Source organism: Propithecus coquereli, unplaced genomic scaffold, assembly GCF_000956105.1.
Source record: "Propithecus coquereli isolate 6110/MARCELLA unplaced genomic scaffold, Pcoq_1.0 Scaffold131, whole genome shotgun sequence".
NCBI classification, from domain to species: Eukaryota; Metazoa; Chordata; class Mammalia; order Primates; family Indriidae; genus Propithecus; species Propithecus coquereli.
This window is the reverse complement of record NW_012137303.1, coordinates 7,448,992-7,470,037: the sequence shown is the minus strand read 5'-3', so window position 1 is coordinate 7,470,037 and position 21,046 is coordinate 7,448,992. Positions and strand designations below refer to the sequence as shown.

At 40.8% G+C, this 21,046-nt stretch overlaps 1 protein-coding gene across 1 annotated transcript; it reads left to right on the top strand.

The window, feature by feature from the left end:
• The first annotated feature begins 15,992 nt into the window (after positions 1 to 15,992).
• Positions 15,993 to 20,823, top strand: ID4 (inhibitor of DNA binding 4, dominant negative helix-loop-helix protein). The gene is made up of 3 exons (XM_012638675.1): positions 15,993 to 16,808; positions 17,195 to 17,253; positions 17,827 to 20,823. The coding sequence occupies exons 1-2, from the start codon at positions 16,368 to 16,370 to the stop codon at positions 17,237 to 17,239; spliced, it is 486 nt and encodes a 161-aa protein (XP_012494129.1). The 5' UTR covers positions 15,993 to 16,367; the 3' UTR covers positions 17,240 to 17,253; positions 17,827 to 20,823.
• The last annotated feature ends 223 nt before the right edge of the window (positions 20,824 to 21,046 follow it).

The window sequence follows — 21,046 nt, the reverse complement described above, 5'->3', positions numbered from 1 at the left end:
GTGCCTGTATAAATACAGTCGGCATAACTGAGAATCAAAAATTTTAAAAATCCAATGAAATATCAGATAATTAGGCAAACTAGCTGCATGATCTGCACTGTAGAAAATCTAAGCTTAATAATAAAGTTACTGTGTGATCCTTTCTTTTTCAAGATCACTGGCTAATAAAAGGGCCTCTTCTCCTTAAAGCTACCAAGAAGTACACTCTCTCTGAGAATATGTGAAAATATTCTCATACACGAGATTCTGAAATCCACAAGCAAAAAGGATCAAATGCAGCCATCCTCAACCTTTTTGGCCCTAGGGACCAGTTTCATGGAAGACAATGTTTCCACGGAAGAGGAGTATAGGTGGAGCTCAGGCATTGATGCGAGCGATGGGGAGTGGCTGTAAATACAGATGAAGCTTCCCTTGCTGTTCACCTGCCACTCACCTCCTGTTGTGCACCACCCACTCCCCACCCCGCTTCCTGAGTTTCATGGAAGATAATTTTTCCATGGATGGATGGAGGGGAGGAGGGCAGAGCTCTGCGGCCCAGTCCATGGCTGGGGGGTTGGGGACTGCAGAAATAGAAGAGGGACTAGTGGGAATGACCTGAGTGGGAAGAATTTTATTTGACCCCACAAAGCAACCAAGCAAGTGAGAAGACTAGACCCATAACCAGAGTTTCCAGGTGGCTGCCAGAGCTGTTTCCTGTCCAGGCTTGGAGAAGTGCAGAAAATACAGGTGACCTTACAGGCCACCCAGAAAACACCTGAACATTCTCTGGGGTAGTTGGAGATAAAAGGGGGTAGCGGATAAGAGGAGGTTTAAATTACAGACCTCAGCGTCCATGTAGAGAGGATGCTCAGAAAGCCACGGGCATGCCACAAAGATCCTTGTGAAACAAGGTCTAGAGTATGTCCCCTAATCCACAGACATTCTGAGTTCGTTCATTCATTCCAAGTATTCTATTTACAAGGAAATCCAGGAATACTTTTAAATGATGAGCAAGAAAAAGAGAAAACAATTTTTTTCACTTAGAGACTTTGGAACAGATTCTTCTACAATGCATTCTTCCACTCAGAAAGTAGGCACTTTGGAGAGCTGTATCAACTCCCTGAGGGCACTGAAAACATAGAAAAACAAAATTTCTTCTTAGAAGAAATTACTAAATGGTACCCTAGCAGATCGAATTTAAAAGCAGGTGACAATATTTTTACCCAGATTGGCATGTCTCTATCTATATTTTGAATACATCACATTTAAAAGTCTTCTTTCTTTCCTGTGCTTGCTGTCCAACAGCACAAAGTAGATAAAGCACCTTCCATTTCCAATGGGCTTTTCCCTTATTTGTGAAGTTTCTTTCCAGCTGCATCACGTTGATACCATTTGATCTGGCTGAGAAACTCCCTGCTCCTTGAAACAACTTCTTCCCTTGACTTCCCTTTCTCACTGGCCTCTCTTCTCAAACTCGTTGGCTGCCTCTTCCTTTTCTCCCCAATCTCTGAACATTGAAGGGATGCAGAACTCGGTTCTTGGACTCCCTCTCTAGCTATAGTCTCTCCCTAGAAGACATTATCCAGTCTTGTTGTTTTATATGGCATTCATGCGGAGACGATCGTTGCCAAATTTCTATCTCCATCCCAAACATCTCCCAGAACACTAGAGGTATATGTCCAACTGCCTACTCCATATCGCCACTCGAGTGTTCAGTGGGCACCTCAAATTAATGTGTGCAGAACTACACTGTTCTTCCCTCAACCCTGCTCCTCACCCAGGATTCCTCATCAATAAATGTCAACTCTGTTTTCTGGTTATTAAGACGAAAGACTACGGAATCATTTTTGACTCTTCTCTACAACGCACATTCATTCCATAGGCAAATCTCACTGATCATACCTTCAAAATATAACCAATTACTTCTGAACACCCCTGCTGAATCACCCTGGTTAAAGCCTGGGTGCTTGCAGTAGCCTCCTCCTTACTTCTGTCCTTGCATTCTATAGAACATTCTCAACACAGCAGCCAGAGGGTCTTCCCCTGTCTCTCAGTATCCTACTGACCGTTACTTAAAAACTCTCTTGAGGAAATTGCTGTCATTCTTGGGGAAGGAAAATCATACTGGCCTGCAACCTAAATTCATCTGAAAACAAGACCCCCATATCAATAACTTAATTAATTAATTAGAAACATAACACTGGAGTTGAGCAAAACCCTACGAATCAATCAGTTCTAGGCTCTCGTTGCATTGAGGAGAAAGCTGAAGCAGAAAAGATGACATGAGCCCCTCCAGTCAGTAGTGGAGCTAGCACTGCAGCCAGATGAGGTCTCAGTTCTCATTACTTCTCCAGAGCTGGTACCCATGAGGTTTTTGTGAAAATATCTTGCAGATTACAAATCATGTTTTTCCCCCACATCTACTGATTTTATCTTCAGATAATTTATGAATTACAGAAGTTATACAGTTCAGCTTCATAAAAGGATGTATTATACATAACTTTAGGTTTTAAAATGAAATACCAGAGTTAATAATAATGTTTTTCATGATTTATCATTCTGTTGAGATCTTTTAGGGAGTAAGCTCATGTTGTTCTCACCAAACTCTGTAAAGAGTTCTCATTGTCAGAAAAAGGGCTCCCCCCTCATCTTTGCTGGCTGTGATCAACAGGAATGCCAAAGCTACTGCGGTGGTTACACTGTATTGGGAGTTCTCCAGAGCAAAACCTGGCTGGGTAAACTCTACTCCTTCTTTCTCTCCTAAGAGGCTATATTTGGAAAACCAGTTTACCCTGCTCATCTTGGATTTTCTGTATTTATTTTTTGACAATTCCTCCCTCAATCATGCCTGGCTTGATATTAAGCTTGAAAATATAACATGTATATGAATACTAGTATTTAAATGATTCATGGTTAGACTTCTAAGAGTGAGTATCCTGTACATACATACCTATTGATATAGATGTTGATATAGTTTTAGGTATAGGTTATTAATCTCTTTGACACTGATTGACTTCTTTTGCTCTTTTAAAGTTCTTAATCTACATTTACTTTACTGATGGCCTCTGCTAACTGATTTCATTCAGTCTTTCATTTTGAGATAATATCTCTCAGGATTGTCATGAGGTTAAACATTATATCCATATGTAACATAGAAAATCAATAGTAAATAAGTAAACTTATTGAACCTAGGACAATTCAATAAGTGGCAGCTACCATATGCTGTCACCATCATCATCATCATCCATCTCCACTTTGTTCCCTCCCTAGTTCATTCCCACTCATAGTGTATTGACTCCTGAAGTTTCTGCACAAATAACTTTCAAAAAATTCTGCCTTGAATTATCTACCTTTACCCATAGGCTTGATGAAATCCCATATGTGTAGTGTTTGTTTTTTAAATTTACTATTATACTTACTGTTGATGAGACCAGTATTTTTCAAAATGTGGTCCTTCAATCACTACATCAGAGTCACCTGAAATTGAATACCTAGGGATGGTACCTAGATGTCTACATTTTAAGCAAGTACTTGGGAGATTGTTTTGCACATCAACGTTTGGGAACCAGTGTTAGCTACAATCAGTGTCTTTACTTTTGCCAGTGATTTTTAAGACGGTGAAAGAGGGATTTATCTGAACACACCCTTAAAGTAACTCATATTTGCATGTATAATTTCCTAGAACCTATCGATCGGAACAAAAAATGTATATTATTTTCATAAAGGTTTCAATCTTCAGAGGAAATAGAAGGACCTAGAACATACTGATAGGTAATAAATAAATGATAATACAATAGATTCAGGCCTCTTCAGGGGTTAAATGCCTTAGGTATTTGAAGAGATGCAAGAGTGAATACATACACTTCCCTAAACCTTGAACTTAATGTAACATAGTTGTAGGGAAACTGGCTACTTATTTCCCTGCTTTAATTAGAAGATTGAATTTGACAATGCTGTGTTGTATATAAGGTAAGTTGTTGCAAATCCTTTTTAGAACTATATAGATTCTGCTTTCTAGCATCTATAGAAAAACAAGTCAATAATCGGAATTCATTTGTACAATAGGACTATGGAGTAATGGGACTAGTTTTCTTGGATGATTAATGGAAATCAGTATTGATAATTTAGGACTATACTTTGTATTTCAAGAACACAGCCACTAAATATTTTCCAAGTTGTAGATGATACTATTGTGCTAGGTGGTAATGTACAAGGCATGCACATAGAAAACTGGATGCTTTAAAATAAGTGCTGAAATCTTTTACAAGATGAAATATTACTATTATTGGCATAGGCCATGTACCTTCATCGCCAAGGTGCCTGTTTTCTCTCTCGACTGCCTATACTAAAGTGGTATTAGGTATTCAAAAGTGAAGTCCAGTGAAGCATTTTACTAAATCTATAATTGCAAAGCTAATTAGAGATTGCAAATGCAGAGGAAATAGTCTTCACAGTGATGTAAGAAGGCCATGAAACAGTGGAATCTTACATTTGGAGGCAACCTAGTTAATTTCCAGTCCAATCTCCCACCCAGCTCATAATATTGCACTTTCAATATCTGAACACATGGGAAACGCTATGTGTTTATCTAGTAAATATATCACGTTCCAGCAACTGCAATTAAAATAGCTCATTGGTTCAAAATAACTTCGCTAATATTTTTTTGCCTCCTTATATTTACTTTCCTGAATGTCAGACCTGGATCCCTAACCCCATCTCTTGTATTTTCTTCTCTATGTTATCTCTAAAAAATTTGAATATTTATTCAGTTCATGTCTGGATACCTCCCAATCAATAAATGCAAATTCTTCCCCCTGCCTCACCCCACTATAAAATAACCTTTATTCAGCATGTGTTACAACCATTGATAAAATTATAAAAATTAAATGGGCAAGAAGAGAAGCCATATTGTTTTAGATGTGTAGTTGTTATTCAAAAAAGAAAGAGAATGACAGGGAGACCTTGAGCCAATTCCCCCACTCCACCACGTACCATCCCACTAGCAAGTTGATGGATGGTTGAGAAACGGTCTTTGAAGTTGGCTACCACACTCGCTTCGTCTGTTCACCCACCCTGAAAATCTGGAATTGTCTGCAAATTCACTGACAAGAACAGCAGAAATAGAACTGTGGCTACCACTTCTTCCCACTTTTTGAAACAATTCTAAGTTTGATCAAGACATAGGACAGTCAACACTTTTTTTTTAGACAATTCAAGTCAGAAGGAAGAAAGAGGCCCCTTTATAACAGCTGCCATAAATATTGTAAAACCACCATTTTAATAAAGTGATAGCCAATCTTCTTTAGTTCACAGATATAAAGATGACTCAGGAGGCTGATGGCTCAGCAAACATGCTGTGGCAGGATGAAGGAACACTGCTCTGCTATCACTATTTTACGTCCTTTCAGAAACTAAATAATAGATTTCTGACCGCCAGGATTATAAAACTGCTGCCTCATCAACAAGTTAAAACATTAATCATATTCCAATTGAAAAAATGAAAATTCATTTTTGTTGTAAAGATATTTCTATTCCAAGACAAATTTTGACAAAATAAACAAGGTATATTGGTAATATATTATAATAGCCATTTCAAATTCATATTGTTGAATAGAACCCTTATAGCTACTTACATTACATAGCTCTGTGTTTGGCTATTCAATGAAATGAATGATCATCTGAATTTCCAAAAAGAAACTTGGTAAAAATTGCTTTTCTATTTACTTAGTCCTCATTTACATTTTTACCAATAGGACAAGGGTTTATCTTTTGCCATCAGATTACAGCATGGTGGTTACTTCAGACTTCAAAAGAAAACTGGTTTGATCTAGGAATAAAAAGATTTGGGTCAATAGGGGTGAATATAATGATTAGTTGGCTCACTGAGGGGACATAAATTTCATTGCCAAATTGTTTGTAACTGCATTTATGTTCTGATTGGGCAAGAAAATAAAGAGTTTAAAGAAAAAAAAACAGAAAATTAAGCCTAGTGATAAAATCTGCATTGAGAGAAAGAACCAAAAGAGAGAGAACCAACCAAGACCCGATTCATCATGTATGCTCCTATTCTTACTTTTGCAGACCACATGCTCTGCTTTCTACACCTGTGGCCTCTCCTTCCTACTACTTTCCTCACCTAAGAAGATCTCTAGCAAATTTGCAACTTAAAGTTTTAGTTGCTCTCCTAAAGCTTTCTATCTAGAACCTTCCAGGGACATCAGCTGATCTGGTGGACCTATTACTACTCTGCTCTAGCCTTTTTGCTTCCCACCAAAGCAGGCTGGCCACTCTCTGAACATGTACAAAATCTGCAGGTCACCCTAAGCAACTGACCTGAGCAGCCAACTCACCCAAGCAGCCATGTGAGCACTTACTATATGAATAATTCTCTTTACTGACTTATAAAAGGATGAGGAAGAACTGGCCTTGCCTCTAAGATGCTTTCACTTCCTTGAAGATCTAAAACACACAATCCTGACATAGCTTTAAAAAAATTTCATAGTAGCATGTCAACAACTGCAAACTGTGATGTAATACTGAGAATAAATAAGCACATCAGATATGATAACAGTACACAGCAAAAAAAAAAAAAGATTGGAAACAATTAAAATATTTATAATAAAGGATTTGATAAAGAAGTTATGACACATTCATGTAATAGAATACTATGCAACCACAAAAAGTATTACAAAGACAGGTAGCTATTGCTATGGACATATATTCACATTATATGAAGTGAAATTAGGTTTCCAAAAAAAATTAGGTTTCCAAGAATAAGTATTGCACACTATAATTTTTGTTCAAGAAATAATATTTATATGCATAATATTTGTATACATAAAGGAAATCTGGAATATGCACAATAAAATGTTAACAGAGGTTATTTCTAGGTGTGGGTTTATAGATGACCTTTACTTTCAATTTTATGTTGTTCTGTATTTTTTGATATTTTTTCAATTTGTATATACTTTTATTATAAAATAGAGAGTAAAGTTATGTGAAAGTGTTTATAGCCAAGGAATTAATGAGAGATGGTTTTCTGGATGGAGAACCATGCATCACTAAGTCCTACAATGGCTTTTGAAAGAGTTGATGACGGTGGATTGGAAGAAGTGTGAGTGGAAAGTGTTTCAGATGGAAAGACTATCATGAGATGAGGAAAAGTACTAATTGAATACAAAGAAATGAAGGTGGAGTGTTTGAACCAAGGCAGAGAGAACAACAAGGGGTAACGTTGCAGTTTCATTCCTCCAAGCTTCTGCACATGCTGTTCCCACTACCTGTAACATCTTCTTTTAATGATGAAGTCATCTCTCAAGATACAGCTCTAGTAAATTTCCTTTGACTTAGGCTTTGGTTTTTGCCCCCACTGTGCCCTAACCATGCCTGTATCATTGCACTGAACATATCGTATTGCATTAATTGATTTTTAATTTGTTTAAGCCATTTTCTAAACAGCAAGCTCCATGAGGGTAAGGGACTTATTTTTCTTAAACACAGCCTTGTCATACAATAGGTGTACAATACATGTTTGTATAGAATTGGCTTGAGTTGACTAAATTGCATTGAAACAGTTTTGGGGAAGGATCAGTTAACAGACAGCCTTAAAAGTAGGGCTGAAGAGTTAGGCGTGGTAGAATTCATAATATAGAGGTCTTAAGCATACGTCTCATTGGTATATGAGGATGGTTGTTCCAGAAGCTGGATAAAGAAAGCATTAATAGTCTTTCCACTGTGCTCATCAGAGAATAGGGGTGGCAGTTCTGGAGTGACAATTAACAGACAATATCCGAAGGTGCCAAACATTGCCCATTTAATGATCTGCCAAGGGGCAAAATCATTTTATTTATTACAGGTTGTAGATTCCTGATAAAGACAGAGCAATGAAAAATGGGTTGATTGCCAATGTTAAAAACATTTTCAACAAGTTACTCTGACATCATATAACTTCAATCCTATGCTCACTAAGCTTGGTGACAATATATGTTGCATTTTTGCAGTGTTGTCACAGTAATTATCTTATTTTGCATGATAGCACTTATTTCACTTATTATTAAAACATAACTTAAAAAGAGAATGATACATTAATGTTGACTTAATGAACAAGATGGTTTTTAAATGGTAAACATGGTTCCATCAGACCGAGTATTATCTAATGCTTTATCAAACTGTGATTTTTCTGTCAAGCAGTTATTAATACATTTTAAGAAAAGATATTTCATTAAGGCTTTTAGTCTTTAAAGTATGTACTTTTGACTTAATTCTATTCATGGAAAAATAGTTCTACCTACAGGATTACAGTCCCTTCCAAAGAGATGGTTTTGTTTAAACCAGAGTATTTTAATATAGAACTACCAACATTGATAAAGTTTAAAGTTAACCCAGTCCTTTCTCCTTTAATTCTGAATTTGTAATACCTGTAGTGCTTTGTTGCACATGTTTTGCTAGCATGAAAAATGTACTACTTTAGTTATTTCACATGCAAGTGAGTTTTCATCCTGTTCATCTTCATTAAATGGTCATTTTCCGCTGCAGGTACAAAATTCACTGACATCGTGGCCTATCCAACAACCAAGAAAAACTGTGTGCGGACTACAAAAATGTCTCAAAAATTCCCTTGCTGGGAAGGGGTGGGAAGCAGCTGTTTCTTGAACATTGTATCAGTTCCCTGGAACCATGACCTAGATATCAACAAAATGGGAAAGTTTTTCTCTCAGTGAAGGCAGATTTACTGGACCCATAGTCAGTATTCAGTTCCAAGGTGTGAAGAAATTTGCTGTTTGTTTAGCATTTTTCCTCAAAGTAATTAAAAAACATTTAATTATGTTTTTTCTATATTTTGTAATTATTTTGTATCCACTTTAAAAGAAAGAGAAGTATAATTAAAACCTTTTCAGTGGTGTGAATCTAGCAGGAGTTTGCTCTTAGTGATGACTTCACTTGTGGCGTTATCTACTCAAAGAAAGAATGTAAGAGACAGATGCATATCAATATTTACTGTGGTGAATTTTTAAGAAATAATAATCATCATTCTTGTCTAGAATTTCTCTACTAAAGGATAAAGTGAGCTAAAGCAAGAACTTGATCTCTTTGGCATCTTCATAACCATTTTACCTACTACAAGCCCCTTTCTATAATGGCATAGACATCAGTGGACATTGAGTTTCTAGTATGTGCTAGATACTAGTATATTACCCCCTATTATTTATTTACTGCCTTTCTCCCGGGACTTTCAAAAGCAGTTAATCCTCACTCTACCCCTGTGAATCCCTCCCCTTGCTAGATGGAGAAGCTGCGCTTACATAGGTTGAATTATAGAATTTTAGAGGTAAAAATATGGTACTCATTGGGAATTTTTGCTCCCTTCTCCGGAAGTAATAGTAGAATATATTTAATCTTGTTATAGTGTATATTTTTCTTGCTAAGGAAAGATTGGAGAGGACAAAAAAATGGTAGACCATCCTGAATATGGAATGATAAGTCTTCTTATCTTCTCTACCCAGTGCGTGTCTGCCCCATGGCAGCTGCCAATTGGGATAATTGAGACAGCAGACGCAGCTACAACTGGAGTGAAGCACAGAGGCAAGAGTGCAGAATATGGCTTTGGTTTTTGCACATGGGTAAAACCATTTCAAATAATCATATTGGGTCCTCCTTGGAGACTTAAATCCATGTTATGCTAGAACAATACAAAACAAGAAGGAGTGAATGTAGTTTTTAGCATAGTCTGTTTCTAACAAGTGATGAAATATGTTGATGGATAACCATGATAGCTGAAATACTAAATCAGTATATGTCTCATGCCTGTTTTAGAATGTATCTCCCCACCATTCAGTTAACACTGTGGTACCTGACTGACAGCAATAGGATTGAGAGTTAATAAGATAGTAAACACATCCATCATTCTCATGTCCCTTTGGCCCTTGGATAGATGGTTTCATTTCTCTTGGGTAAATATCTGGGAATAGAGTGGATGGGTCATATGGTATGTGTATATTTAACTTTCTAAGAAGCTGCCAAACTGTTTTCCAAAGTAGTTTTCCTCATTTTACATTCCCACCAGCAGTGAATGAAGAGTTCCAGTTGTCCCACCTACTCCCAACACTTAGTATGTTAGGTCTTTAATTTAAGCAGTTCTGACAGGTGTGTGGTGGTATCTCACTGTAGTTTTGATTTGTATGTCCCAAATGACTAATGATGTTGAGCATCTTCTCATGTGCTCATTTGCCATTTTTATTTCTACTTTAGTAGATTTGGTGGATTGTCGGCTTAAGTCTATTGCCTATTTTTTTTTTTTTTTTTGAGACAGAGTCTCATTGTGTTGCCCGGGCTAGAGTGCTGTGGCGTCATCCTAGCTCACAGCAACCTCCAACTCCTGGGCTCAAGCGATCCTCCTGCCTCAGCCTCCCGAGTAGCTGGGACTACAGGCATGCGCCACCATGACCGGCTAATTTTTTCTATATATTTTTAGTTGTCCGATTAATTTCTTTCTAATTTTAGTAGAGACGGGGTCTCGCTCTTGCTCAGGCTGGTCTCGAACTCCTGAGCTCAAACAATCCACCCGCCTCGGCCTCCCAGAGAGCTAGGATTACAGGCGTGAGCCACCGCGCCTGGCCTATTTTTTAATTGAGTTGTGTGTTTCCTTATTATTGTGTTTTGAAAGTCCTTTATATGCAATATTCTGGGTATAGGTTCTTCATATGTTCTGGATACAAGTCCACTTCTGAAGACATCCACAAACTGATTCTCAAATTTATATAGAAATGCAATATACCCATAAGAACCAAAACAGCTTTGAAAAAGAAGAACAGAGTTGGAGGGTCAGGGGCTCAACACCGTCTGATTTCAAGACTTATTATAAAGCTACAGTAATCAGGACAATGTGGTTGTGGCATAAAAACAGACAAATAGACGAAAGGAACAGATTTCAGAGGCCAGAAATAGACCCACACATAGACACTGTACACAACCAATTTTTGACAAAGGTACAAAGGCAACTCAATGGAAAAAGGATAGTCTTTTCAACAAAGGGTGCTGAAACAATTGGATCTACATATACAAAAATATTAACTTCAATCTGTGTCTTGCTCCACATACAAAAATAAGCTCAACATGGATACTATACCTACACATAAAACAGAAAACAATGACTAGCTACATCATTTGTGAGTCCCAGTGCAAAATGAAAATGCAGGTCCCCTTGTTAAAAAATTACTAAGAATTTCAAGATGGCAAGATCAGAGCACTAACCCAAAAGTGGGGCCCTTCTGAGTACAGGACCTGTGTGTTGCATAAGCTCCACACCATGAAACTAACTCTGTCTAAAAAGTATAAATCTTCTAGGAGAAAACTTTTGAAACCTTGAGTTATGAGAGATATCTTAAATAGATTACAATATCAAAAGCATGATTCATAAAGGAACAAATTGCTAAATTGAAAGTCATCAAAATTAAAATTTTCTGTTCTCAAAAGAGATCATGAAGTGAATGAAAAGACAAGCCACAGACTGAGAGATATTTGCCAAAAATGATAATAAATTTTAACATTATTCGCCCATTATGTGCCAGACACGGTTCTAAGAACTTTATACAATTGCTTATATCTAGACCATATGTATATATGTGAGTGTACTCATAAACACCTGATAAAACAAATAAAATTTTTACCTTCATTTCAAATATGAAAGGTACAGGAATTTAAGAACCCAGCTTAGCGATATAAAAGTAGTAAGCAAGGAAGCCAAAACTGGAGCCCAAGCTGTCTCCTTCCAGAGCCCATGGTCTTTACAGCTCCTAAGGTAAAAACAAATTCTACTTCTTTCTTCCCATTTTCTGTCTTTTAATCTAAATTTAAAGTCACCACTTTTTTTTTTTTTCCTTTTAGAGACAGGGTCTCCCTCTGTTACCCAGGCTGGAGTACAGCAGCATCATCACAGCTCACTGTAACCTCAAACTCATGGGCTCATGTGATCCTCCTGCCTCAGCCTTCCAAGTAGCTGGGACTATAGGCACACACTACCAGGACCAGAAATTTTTTTTTGTATTTTTTGTAGAGACAGGGGTCTTACTATGGTGCTCAGACTGGTCTGGAACTCCTAGCCTCCAGTGATCCTCCTGCCTCAGCCTCCCAAAGTGCTGGGATTATAGGTATGAGCTACTATATCTGGCCAAAAGTCACATACTTCTTATTTAAACAGACTACCTTTCAAAACTGAAAAAAGGCATTTTTGATGGCCACATCTGCCCAGCCACATTAATTACACAACATCTTCCCATAAGCCTTTTCCAAGACCTAGCAAACCAGGAGGTTATCAGTGTTTCTGGTACTGGTATCAGCAATCCAAGGGTAGCACAAGTTTGTAATGCTTAGTGCCTGATAAAGCAGCCTTGAGCTTGTATTGCCACATTGCCCAATTTACTCTTTTGGAGCAAGGGACATTCCTGCTGCAAAGTACGTAGTGGTTTCTTATGCCCCTTAAGAATGCATGTGCCTCCTTCAGTGACCACTGACATCTACAGAGTGACCAAGGCATGGGAATACTCATGTTTATCTGTGTGTCTGAGCCAACCCACTGTTTCCCTGGAGGCCATGGAGAAAGAAGTATCAAGTCCCGTAAAGGCATTTGGGCTGAATAGTACAATATGCTTTGATACCCTTGTTTCATGTAAACACAGCGCGATTGTGAGTTGGAAGGGCCTGGGTGTTGTAGTTCAGCAAGGGTCTTATTAGCACTGAGAATGCATCCCAAGAGAGAGCCACAGAGCTCTTTGTCTGGAGGAGGGGTGTGTACACAACTCTGGTTACCAGGGCTTCCTAGCAATTCTATGAGTGTTTCATTCCAGGTTCCTATTGAGGCAAATGTGGGGATTATCTAGGACTTCCATGGCAAAGCGCTTTGGGCTAGCCCATCTTATTTTTCACAAGTGCAAATGAAGCACTTTGATGTAAAAGAGTCACAAACTAAATTTCCTTCTCTGCACAATAGAAATAATGTAGCTTATAGGGTTTATCCAAAATCTGATCATTGCTGAGTAAACTCTGTTTTGAACTATCAGTGTTGGGAGTCTTTCATGACTTCAGCTTTGACGTCATATAAAAGTGTCCATGGCTAAGAACACAAAAACATACACTGCGTAGCCTCTAGTATTCTCTGGTTTCATGGGCCAAAAAGTGCAAGATCGTATTCCTTATTCCCATTGCGTAATGTTTTCTGTGGCACTTTAATTTTTTAATGTCTTCATGCCTTCCAACCTTCAAAACAAGGAATACAATAACTGCCTCTGCGTACTTTGCCAGCAGGATTTAGGGATCACATTTTTCCCTGGTGTTCTTGATAATGAGGCTGAGATACATTCCTTTGAACCTCCCCCTACCTCACACACACGAAGTAACTCAGTCTCTCTAACTTTAAGCCAGTTGCATGGGGCGCCTCCAACAAAACCTGAAACTTTGGCATTGCTTGCCATATCCAGGGCATGGTTCTCTGAGATGGAGCAAATTCTAAAAACACGGATATGATTGCTCCTTTGTGTGACATATTTAAAACAAATTTTAATTTTAATCAAGTTAGGATGTGTAAAGATTTAAATGCGAGTGTGCCCTGGGCATATTAGCATAGCTATATTTTGTCAAACAGAGAAAAATCTTGGGTTCTTAATTTTTAAGCAGTTTTTAAACACTAGGAAAAAGAAAAATCAATGGAACAAAACGTCTATACACATATCCATTTATCATCATCAGCTCTGATGATATGACTGGCTCTAAGATAATAGTTTGCACCCACTAGCGTTCCCTCTCCCAACTTTCTATCTAAAATCACAATATTCTTTCCTGTGTATTTATATTAATTTAAGAATGTATATGACTATGCTTATCTTTAAAAGAAAGTCCTTCTTTTGGGTGTTATAATTCTGATTTTCCTTTTTTTTTTGAGACAGAGTCTCACTGTGTTGCCTGGGCTAGAGTGCCGTGGCGTCATCCTAGCTCACAGCAACCTCAAACTCCTGGGCTCAAGCGATCCTCCTGCCTCAGCCTCCCAAGTAGCTGGGACTACAGGCATATGCCACCATGTCTGGCTAATTTTTTCTATATATTTTTAGTTGTCCAATTAATTTCTTTCTATTTTTTAGTAGAGATCGGGTCTCACTCTTGCTCAGGCTGGTTTCGAACTCCTGAGCTCAAACGATCCACCCGCCTCAGCCTCTCAGAGAGCTAGGATTACAGGCGTGAGCCACCGCGCCCAGCCGAATTCTGATTTTCTTGATAAATGTGTATGTAGACCATCTATGTATGCACATAAATGAATGAGAATGTCAGTTGTTTCCAAACAATTATTACACGCAGTAACATATAAATAAGGATTGGAGGAGAGGAGGGTTATCGCATCTACCTGTGAAACCAGCATTAAATAGTTGTTCCTCATTTCATCAGGAAAAAGGAATGTGCTCTGGGGAAATAGTAGTACAATAGTCATAAAATACTGAGATGGCTAAACAAAATATCTGCCTGGTGCAGGTATTTCAATTCTGGGAAGGGAAGTAGAAAGAAAGTGAAGTACATAGGGTAGGCAAGAAGAAATAAGGTCCGTGTTTCTTTCTCTCAATTATCTATGAAAACGAAGGCACCAATCCATGTTATGTACGCGAACGAAGAAAATTCTTGGGTTAATTCATCTCCAAGCGTGTCTAAAGGTGGGAGGGTTTGCAGAGTGGAGGCACTCAAAATTCATTTCCCCATTGACTGAGAATTCTTATGCTCATTTCTCATCTGAAGGGCTCAATTTTTTTCTTGAAAGGTATACACAATGCTCCACCAAAGTTCGTTGTGCAATTTTGTTTTGAACCCTTGAAGGACAGCTTTTCCATTAGAACTCCAACACAAAAACGCCCTTAATTAACAGGCTTTTTTTGCAGGGTGGGGACCAAGCAGGACCCCAGAGAAAGGAAGTGTGAATTTTAATGCTTTGTTGCCAAAGGAGGAGACTCTGGACATTCTCATCACCTTATTTAAAGCGGGGTATGCTGACTAATACGTGAAGCGGTGCATTAATGGCCTAAATTAAGTTACAGGTATGAATTTTACATAAAACGGATTAATATTATATGTCATGGTGGAATTTTAAATACTCCGTGTCCATGCATTTTTAATCTTTACGTGCTCTAATTTAATGTGCAAGGCAATTGCATTTCTTGAGCCCACTTTCGCATCTAGATGGGTAAAAGAAAGCCAAGAAAACCCCACCACCAAGGTTTTGTTTTATTTATATGTCCCTTCACCAAAAACCTGCATTCGATTCGGCATTCTTTTCTTTTTTGTAAGTACTTTTGCTAAGCTTTGACATTTTTTTTTTTAAAGAAAACGGAAAGGCTACACATTCCATTCCATCATTATGGTTTCGGCAATTGTGAAAAGGCGAATAATAAAACAGAGGAGGGAAATACAGAACAGAACGAACGTGCCTTGTTCGTGCGTCTTTCTCAAGGCACTGGGATCCCAGGGATGGAGTGACGGGTGGCGAGGGTCCCTGCGCGCCGCGCTATTAGAAGTCGCAGGGCCCAGCGCTCCCTCGGCAGCCTAGGCGGGAAGCGGGGGGAGAGTGAATTCCAGCCGCACATTCCCGCAGTTCTTCGCAGGAACTTCTCTCTCTCTTCTCCCCTCCCTTGGGCACACACCAGCCTGGCCTAACTCCCACCCAGCTCTCTTTTCTCAGAACCCCGACCCACAGCGTTGACGGAATGGAGTGCCCTTCCCATTGGCCCGAGCGTCATTCCCTGAGGTGGCACTGCCCGCCTGATTGGCTGGCCACTCCCGACCCCCCGCCCACTCCTCCGCTCGGGTTGCCCGGCTCCCCGCCCCCAGCACCGCCCGAAGCCCCCGCCCTCGCCTCCTCCCTCGGCGAACCCGCCCGCGCGCCCAGCCCGGCTCCGCTCGGCTCGCGCGGCGACCCGGCCCGCGCGCTGGCCCCGCCCCCGGGGCGCGCGGCTCTATAAATGGAGCTGCGCGGCGGGCTGGGCGAGAGCGTAGTGGAGGAGGCGCGGTTGTGAGTAGTACCCCCGGTACGGAGAGCTCCGGCGGCGTCGGGCTTAGTCGGATCTCCGAAGGGAGTGACTAGGAGACCCGGGTGGGCTACTTTTCTTCCGGTGTTTTTGATTTTTCCTGGCTTTGGTTCGGGCCGAGTGTCGCCCCCTGAGCAGAGATCCCCTCGCAAACCCGGAGCGACCCTCCCGTCAATTGTTGGGCTCGGGATCGCCGGGAGCGTCGCAGTGCCCCGAGCGCGCCGGGCGCGAAGGCAGAGGGAGCGGAGCCGGCCGCGGGCGGGGGCCCGGAGCTTGCCTGCCTCCCTCGCTCGCCCCAGAGGGTCCGCTCGCGCAGGGCGCAGGGCGCGCGCGATGAAGGCGGTGAGCCCGGTGCGCCCCTCGGGCCGCAAGGCGCCGTCGGGCTGCGGTGGCGGGGAGCTGGCGCTGCGCTGCCTGGCCGAGCACGGCCACAGCCTGGGCGGTTCGGCAGCCGCGGCGGCGGCGGCGGCGGCAGCGCGCTGCAAGGCGGCCGAGGCGGCGGCCGACGAGCCGGCGCTGTGCCTGCAGTGCGATATGAACGACTGCTACAGCCGCCTGCGGAGGCTGGTGCCCACCATCCCGCCCAACAAGAAAGTCAGCAAAGTGGAGATCCTGCAGCACGTTATCGACTACATCCTGGACCTGCAGCTGGCGCTGGAGACGCACCCGGCTCTGCTGAGGCAGCCGCCACCGCCCGCGCCGCCGCACCACCCGGCCGGGACCTGTCCGGCCGCGCCGCCGCGGACCCCGCTCACGGCGCTCAACACCGACCCGGTGAGAGGCCGGGCGCCAGCGGGGGGCGGGCACGGCGGGGTTCGCGGGGGCAGTGGCGGGGTGGCGGGACGCGGGCGCTCACCCTTCCCCGGGCAGGGGCCGGCCAAGAATGACAGCCCCCTCCCCCATCTCCTCTGGGGGACCCGGGCCGCCAGCAGCCTGCTGGGCTCGGCGAGCGCGGTCCGGGAGAACGCGCAGGGCGGGACTCGGGGCTGTGCGCATCCAGGGCTGTCAAGTCCAGCCCGAGCCCGGAGGGCCCCCCGGGCTGCGGAGTGGGGTGGGGGCGTCGGCGCGCCGTCCCGGTTTGTGAGGACGAATCCAGGACCGTGACGAGTGCGTTGATTGCGCCTGCTAACCTTTCCCTTGATGTTCGGTTGCCGTTCCAGGCCGGCGCGGTGAACAAGCAGGGCGACAGCATTCTGTGCCGCTGAGCCGCGCTGTCCAGGTGAGCGCGCATTGCCCGTCTCGGGTGGCCGGTCGCCAGAGAAGCCCGTCCCCGGGGGCTTCCGGTGCCAGGCACCGCGGTGTTCTCTGCCCCCAGCATTTCTGAGGCCAAACTCCCAAGGAAGCAGACATCCTTTCTCTCCCTGCCACCCAGTTAGTAAGCGAACCCATACTTCGCTTCAGAACTCGGGGTTCACTCTCAATGGAGACAGATCGGCTCTTGTCGCCGCCGCCCCTGTGTCTCCCCTGGTGACCAGCGGGCTCTTCCTACCTCCCCACCCCCCGAGGGAGGGTACCCTCGTGGCGTGGAAGCTGTCGCGACGTTTCCCCCGCGCAGTGTGACACCCACAGAGGGAGACGCGGGCAGGGACCCGCAGGGGGTCTCCGCTCCGGGCTTCCTGGGGGCCCGCAGCTGCCTGCTGGGCGTCTGGCCCGGCCGAGGGCCTCGGGTGTTGTCTGACCTGGTGGTTTGTTTTGGGTTGTTGATCAAGCATGTCTTGAGTTTGGTCGGTGGCGCCAGTTAGTCTGCAGCGAGAAGGTTCACACACCCCCTCTATTCATTCCTCTTCCACAGGTGTGCGACCGCCTGAGCCCGAGCCAGGAGCACTAGAGAGGGAGGGGAAGAGCAGAAGCTAGAGAAAAAGCCACCGGAGGAAAGGAAAAAACATCAAATCTAGAAACATTTTCATTCGTCATTCCAAGAGAGAGGGGAGAGGAAAGAAAAATACAACTTTCATCCTTTTTTTGCACGTTCATGAACATTCTGCATACATATTATATTCTCTTTTGTCTCTTCATTTATAACTGCTGTGAATTGTACATTTCTGTGTTTTTTGGAGGTGCAGTTAAACTTTTAAGCTTAAGTGTGACAGAACTGATAAATAGAAGATCAAGAGTAGATCCGACTGTAGAAGCCTACTTTGTGACCAAGGGGCTCAATTTTTGTTTGGAAGCTTTACTAATATACCAGAGCATTGTAGATATTTGTTTTTCACATCTATTGTTTAAAATAGATGATTATAACGGGGCGGGGAACTTTCTTTTCCCTGCTAGAATGTTACATATTGTATAGATAACTGAGTGACATTTCATACCATGTATATATAGAGATGTTCTATAAGTGTGAGAAAGTATATGCTTTAATAGACTACTGTAATTATAAGATATTTTTAATTAAATATTTTTTGTAAATATTATGTGTGTGTTTTTTTAATCTATGGGAATATTTCTTTTGGAAAATTATTTTTCAGCTCAATTGCAGAGCTCTTGATATCTTGAATGTCTTTTCTGTTTGGCCTGGCTTTTAATTTGTTTTTGTTTTGCCCAGTATTGTAGACTCGGAAGTAACAGTTATAGCTAGTGGTCTTGCATGATTGCATGAGATGTTTAATCACAAAATAAACTTGTTCTGAGTCCATTCAAATGTGTTTTCTTTAACCTAGATTGAAACCTTTGTATTTGAAGCGTACATGTTGAAAATATACCTTATCAGTTTTTAAGTACAGGGTTTTATAGTGTAACATACAAAGAGTGTTTTGGTTTTTGTTTTTTAACTGAGGTCAAAATGGATTCTGAATGATTTTGCTTATGAGATGAGAAATTGCTTGGATCCTTAAGGAATTTACGAAATCTATTGTTTTATCAAAGTGAAAAAAATTGCTTATCACTCTTCATTTTACACTAAAGCTTAATGTCACTAAGTTTCATGTCTGTACAGATTATTTAAATCATAGAAATGAAAAATGTTCTCTGCTTGCTACCAAAGGACAGACTCTTGGAAATGAACACTTTCTGCTTTCCTTCCTCCAAAGAATAATAGCAAACAGTGGGAAAAAAATAAAAAGGCATAATGGCAAATCCTTCAAGCAGGGATAAAAGTCGATCTTCAAACATTAACTTAAGTAGACCAAAAATTCTGATGACCGCATCTAGATTATTTTTTTATACAAATGATTTTCACTATAGCAATGTTAGTTACCGCTAAGCTACTGTCCAATCTCCTGTGATGTGTAACTTTTACATGTGAATATTAAAGTAGATTTATCTGTCTTGTACTGTGATTTCTGGTCTCATTTCTTTAAAACCTTATACTTATTTTTTACAACTCTCTATTCTCCTTAAGGAAGGTAACATTTTCTAGGTTGGATAGGACTGTCAGGGTTTGTGAACATTATGTATTTAATGTGATGGGTACTTTACACACAAGTTAGGTGGAATTTTTAGAGTGAAAGAGAATTAAGTAGGATTTAATTGGGTGCTTTGTAAATAGTCAACTGTGTGTAAATCTGTTTGATTTTTTAAAGGAAAGGATTTGTTTCAGATTATACAAGAATAAAAGTATTATAGACCCAAGGGACTTTTTATCAGGTCCAATTCAAATATTTATACGAATATGAAATATCATGATCCCTAGTAGTTGAGGTGGCAATGTCTAAACAGAAATGAACAAAATTATTGCTAGTAAGTTAAAATCAATCAAAAGGTTTAAAAGTCTCCTATTTCCAGCATGTTATCCCCTCAGCTCTGATATTTTACTGGTCTCGGATATTTTTAGAATTTGGTGTATTTGATGTTGAACCTTATAAAGTCAAAGGACTGCTTGTTTATATGAGGTTTATTTTTATTTTTTTATATTATTCATTCTTGTCACACATCAAGAAGAAAACACTAGAACACTGCTGGAATTCCAAATCTGAAGAATTCTAACGATTGCATTCTTTGTTATTAAAAAGGGCACAATTCTTCCTTTTTATTTGGCAGTTTAATTTCAGTAGGAAGCATGTCACATGTGCGCTGTTGGTTAGAATTATGCATCTGTCATGCCTGACTGCTGAACCTTACCTAAGCCTTCGGACACAGTTTAAAACTTACACTGGTGGACTATGAACTTCAAAACAAAATGGTTATTTTTGGTTTTTGGAGATAGATGTTGCTCCTTAGTTAAATTTATATTTTGGGCATGAAAAACTAGTCAAAGAATAGTGTTATGGATACTACATTTCAGAAAGTTGGCATTTTCCCGTTGGCCACTGAAGCAGCATTCGATGTCTCCAAAAAAATAAAGTCATTGTTTATTTAAAAAAATTATATGCACTTGTACAAGATGTTACATTCCAATAAAATGTTGGCTATGTCCTAACCAAGCAACCAGATAAGAAAAATATTTTGAGTCTTTTATCTAGGTAGTTCTAATTATTCAGATATTTAATTTAGCAAAGGAAAATATCCTGACTTCTCATTTAATTCGTAGTAGACTTTTCATTGTATAGGCACAACCAAAGAATAAGACTCATTTAAAACCCTCAAAGGAAAAAAAGTATCCCACACAGTGGATGTTGTTTCTAAGGTTGTTATAAAATGCTAGCACCTCAGATATTTCATGTTAAAGGAAGAGGGGGGAAAAAAAAACCCTTTTAATTTCAAATAACTAATATACTTTGAAATTGTGTAAATCTTTCTCAAGTTTATTGTCAAGCTTTAACTGCATTTTTAGAACTTTTTAAAATTTTGACCCCACAAATCTAATGTATTAGATGACTTCTATAACAATAAATCTTCACTGAGCAAAAGGTTCTGAAGTTTGTGGTTTTTAATTGACTTTTACTGAGTTATGCAATTTTTCATTATCAAGAATGGGTCTCTTGATGGATCACCTCAATTATGTACAGTGTTTCTTACCATGTGATGAAAAATGGTGATATGAATGGAAAGAAAATCTAGTTTGAATGCTGGGGAAAGCTTTTCTACTCTTTAGTGCCTGCTAGGATAGGAAGCAATATTCTTAAAGAAGGCAG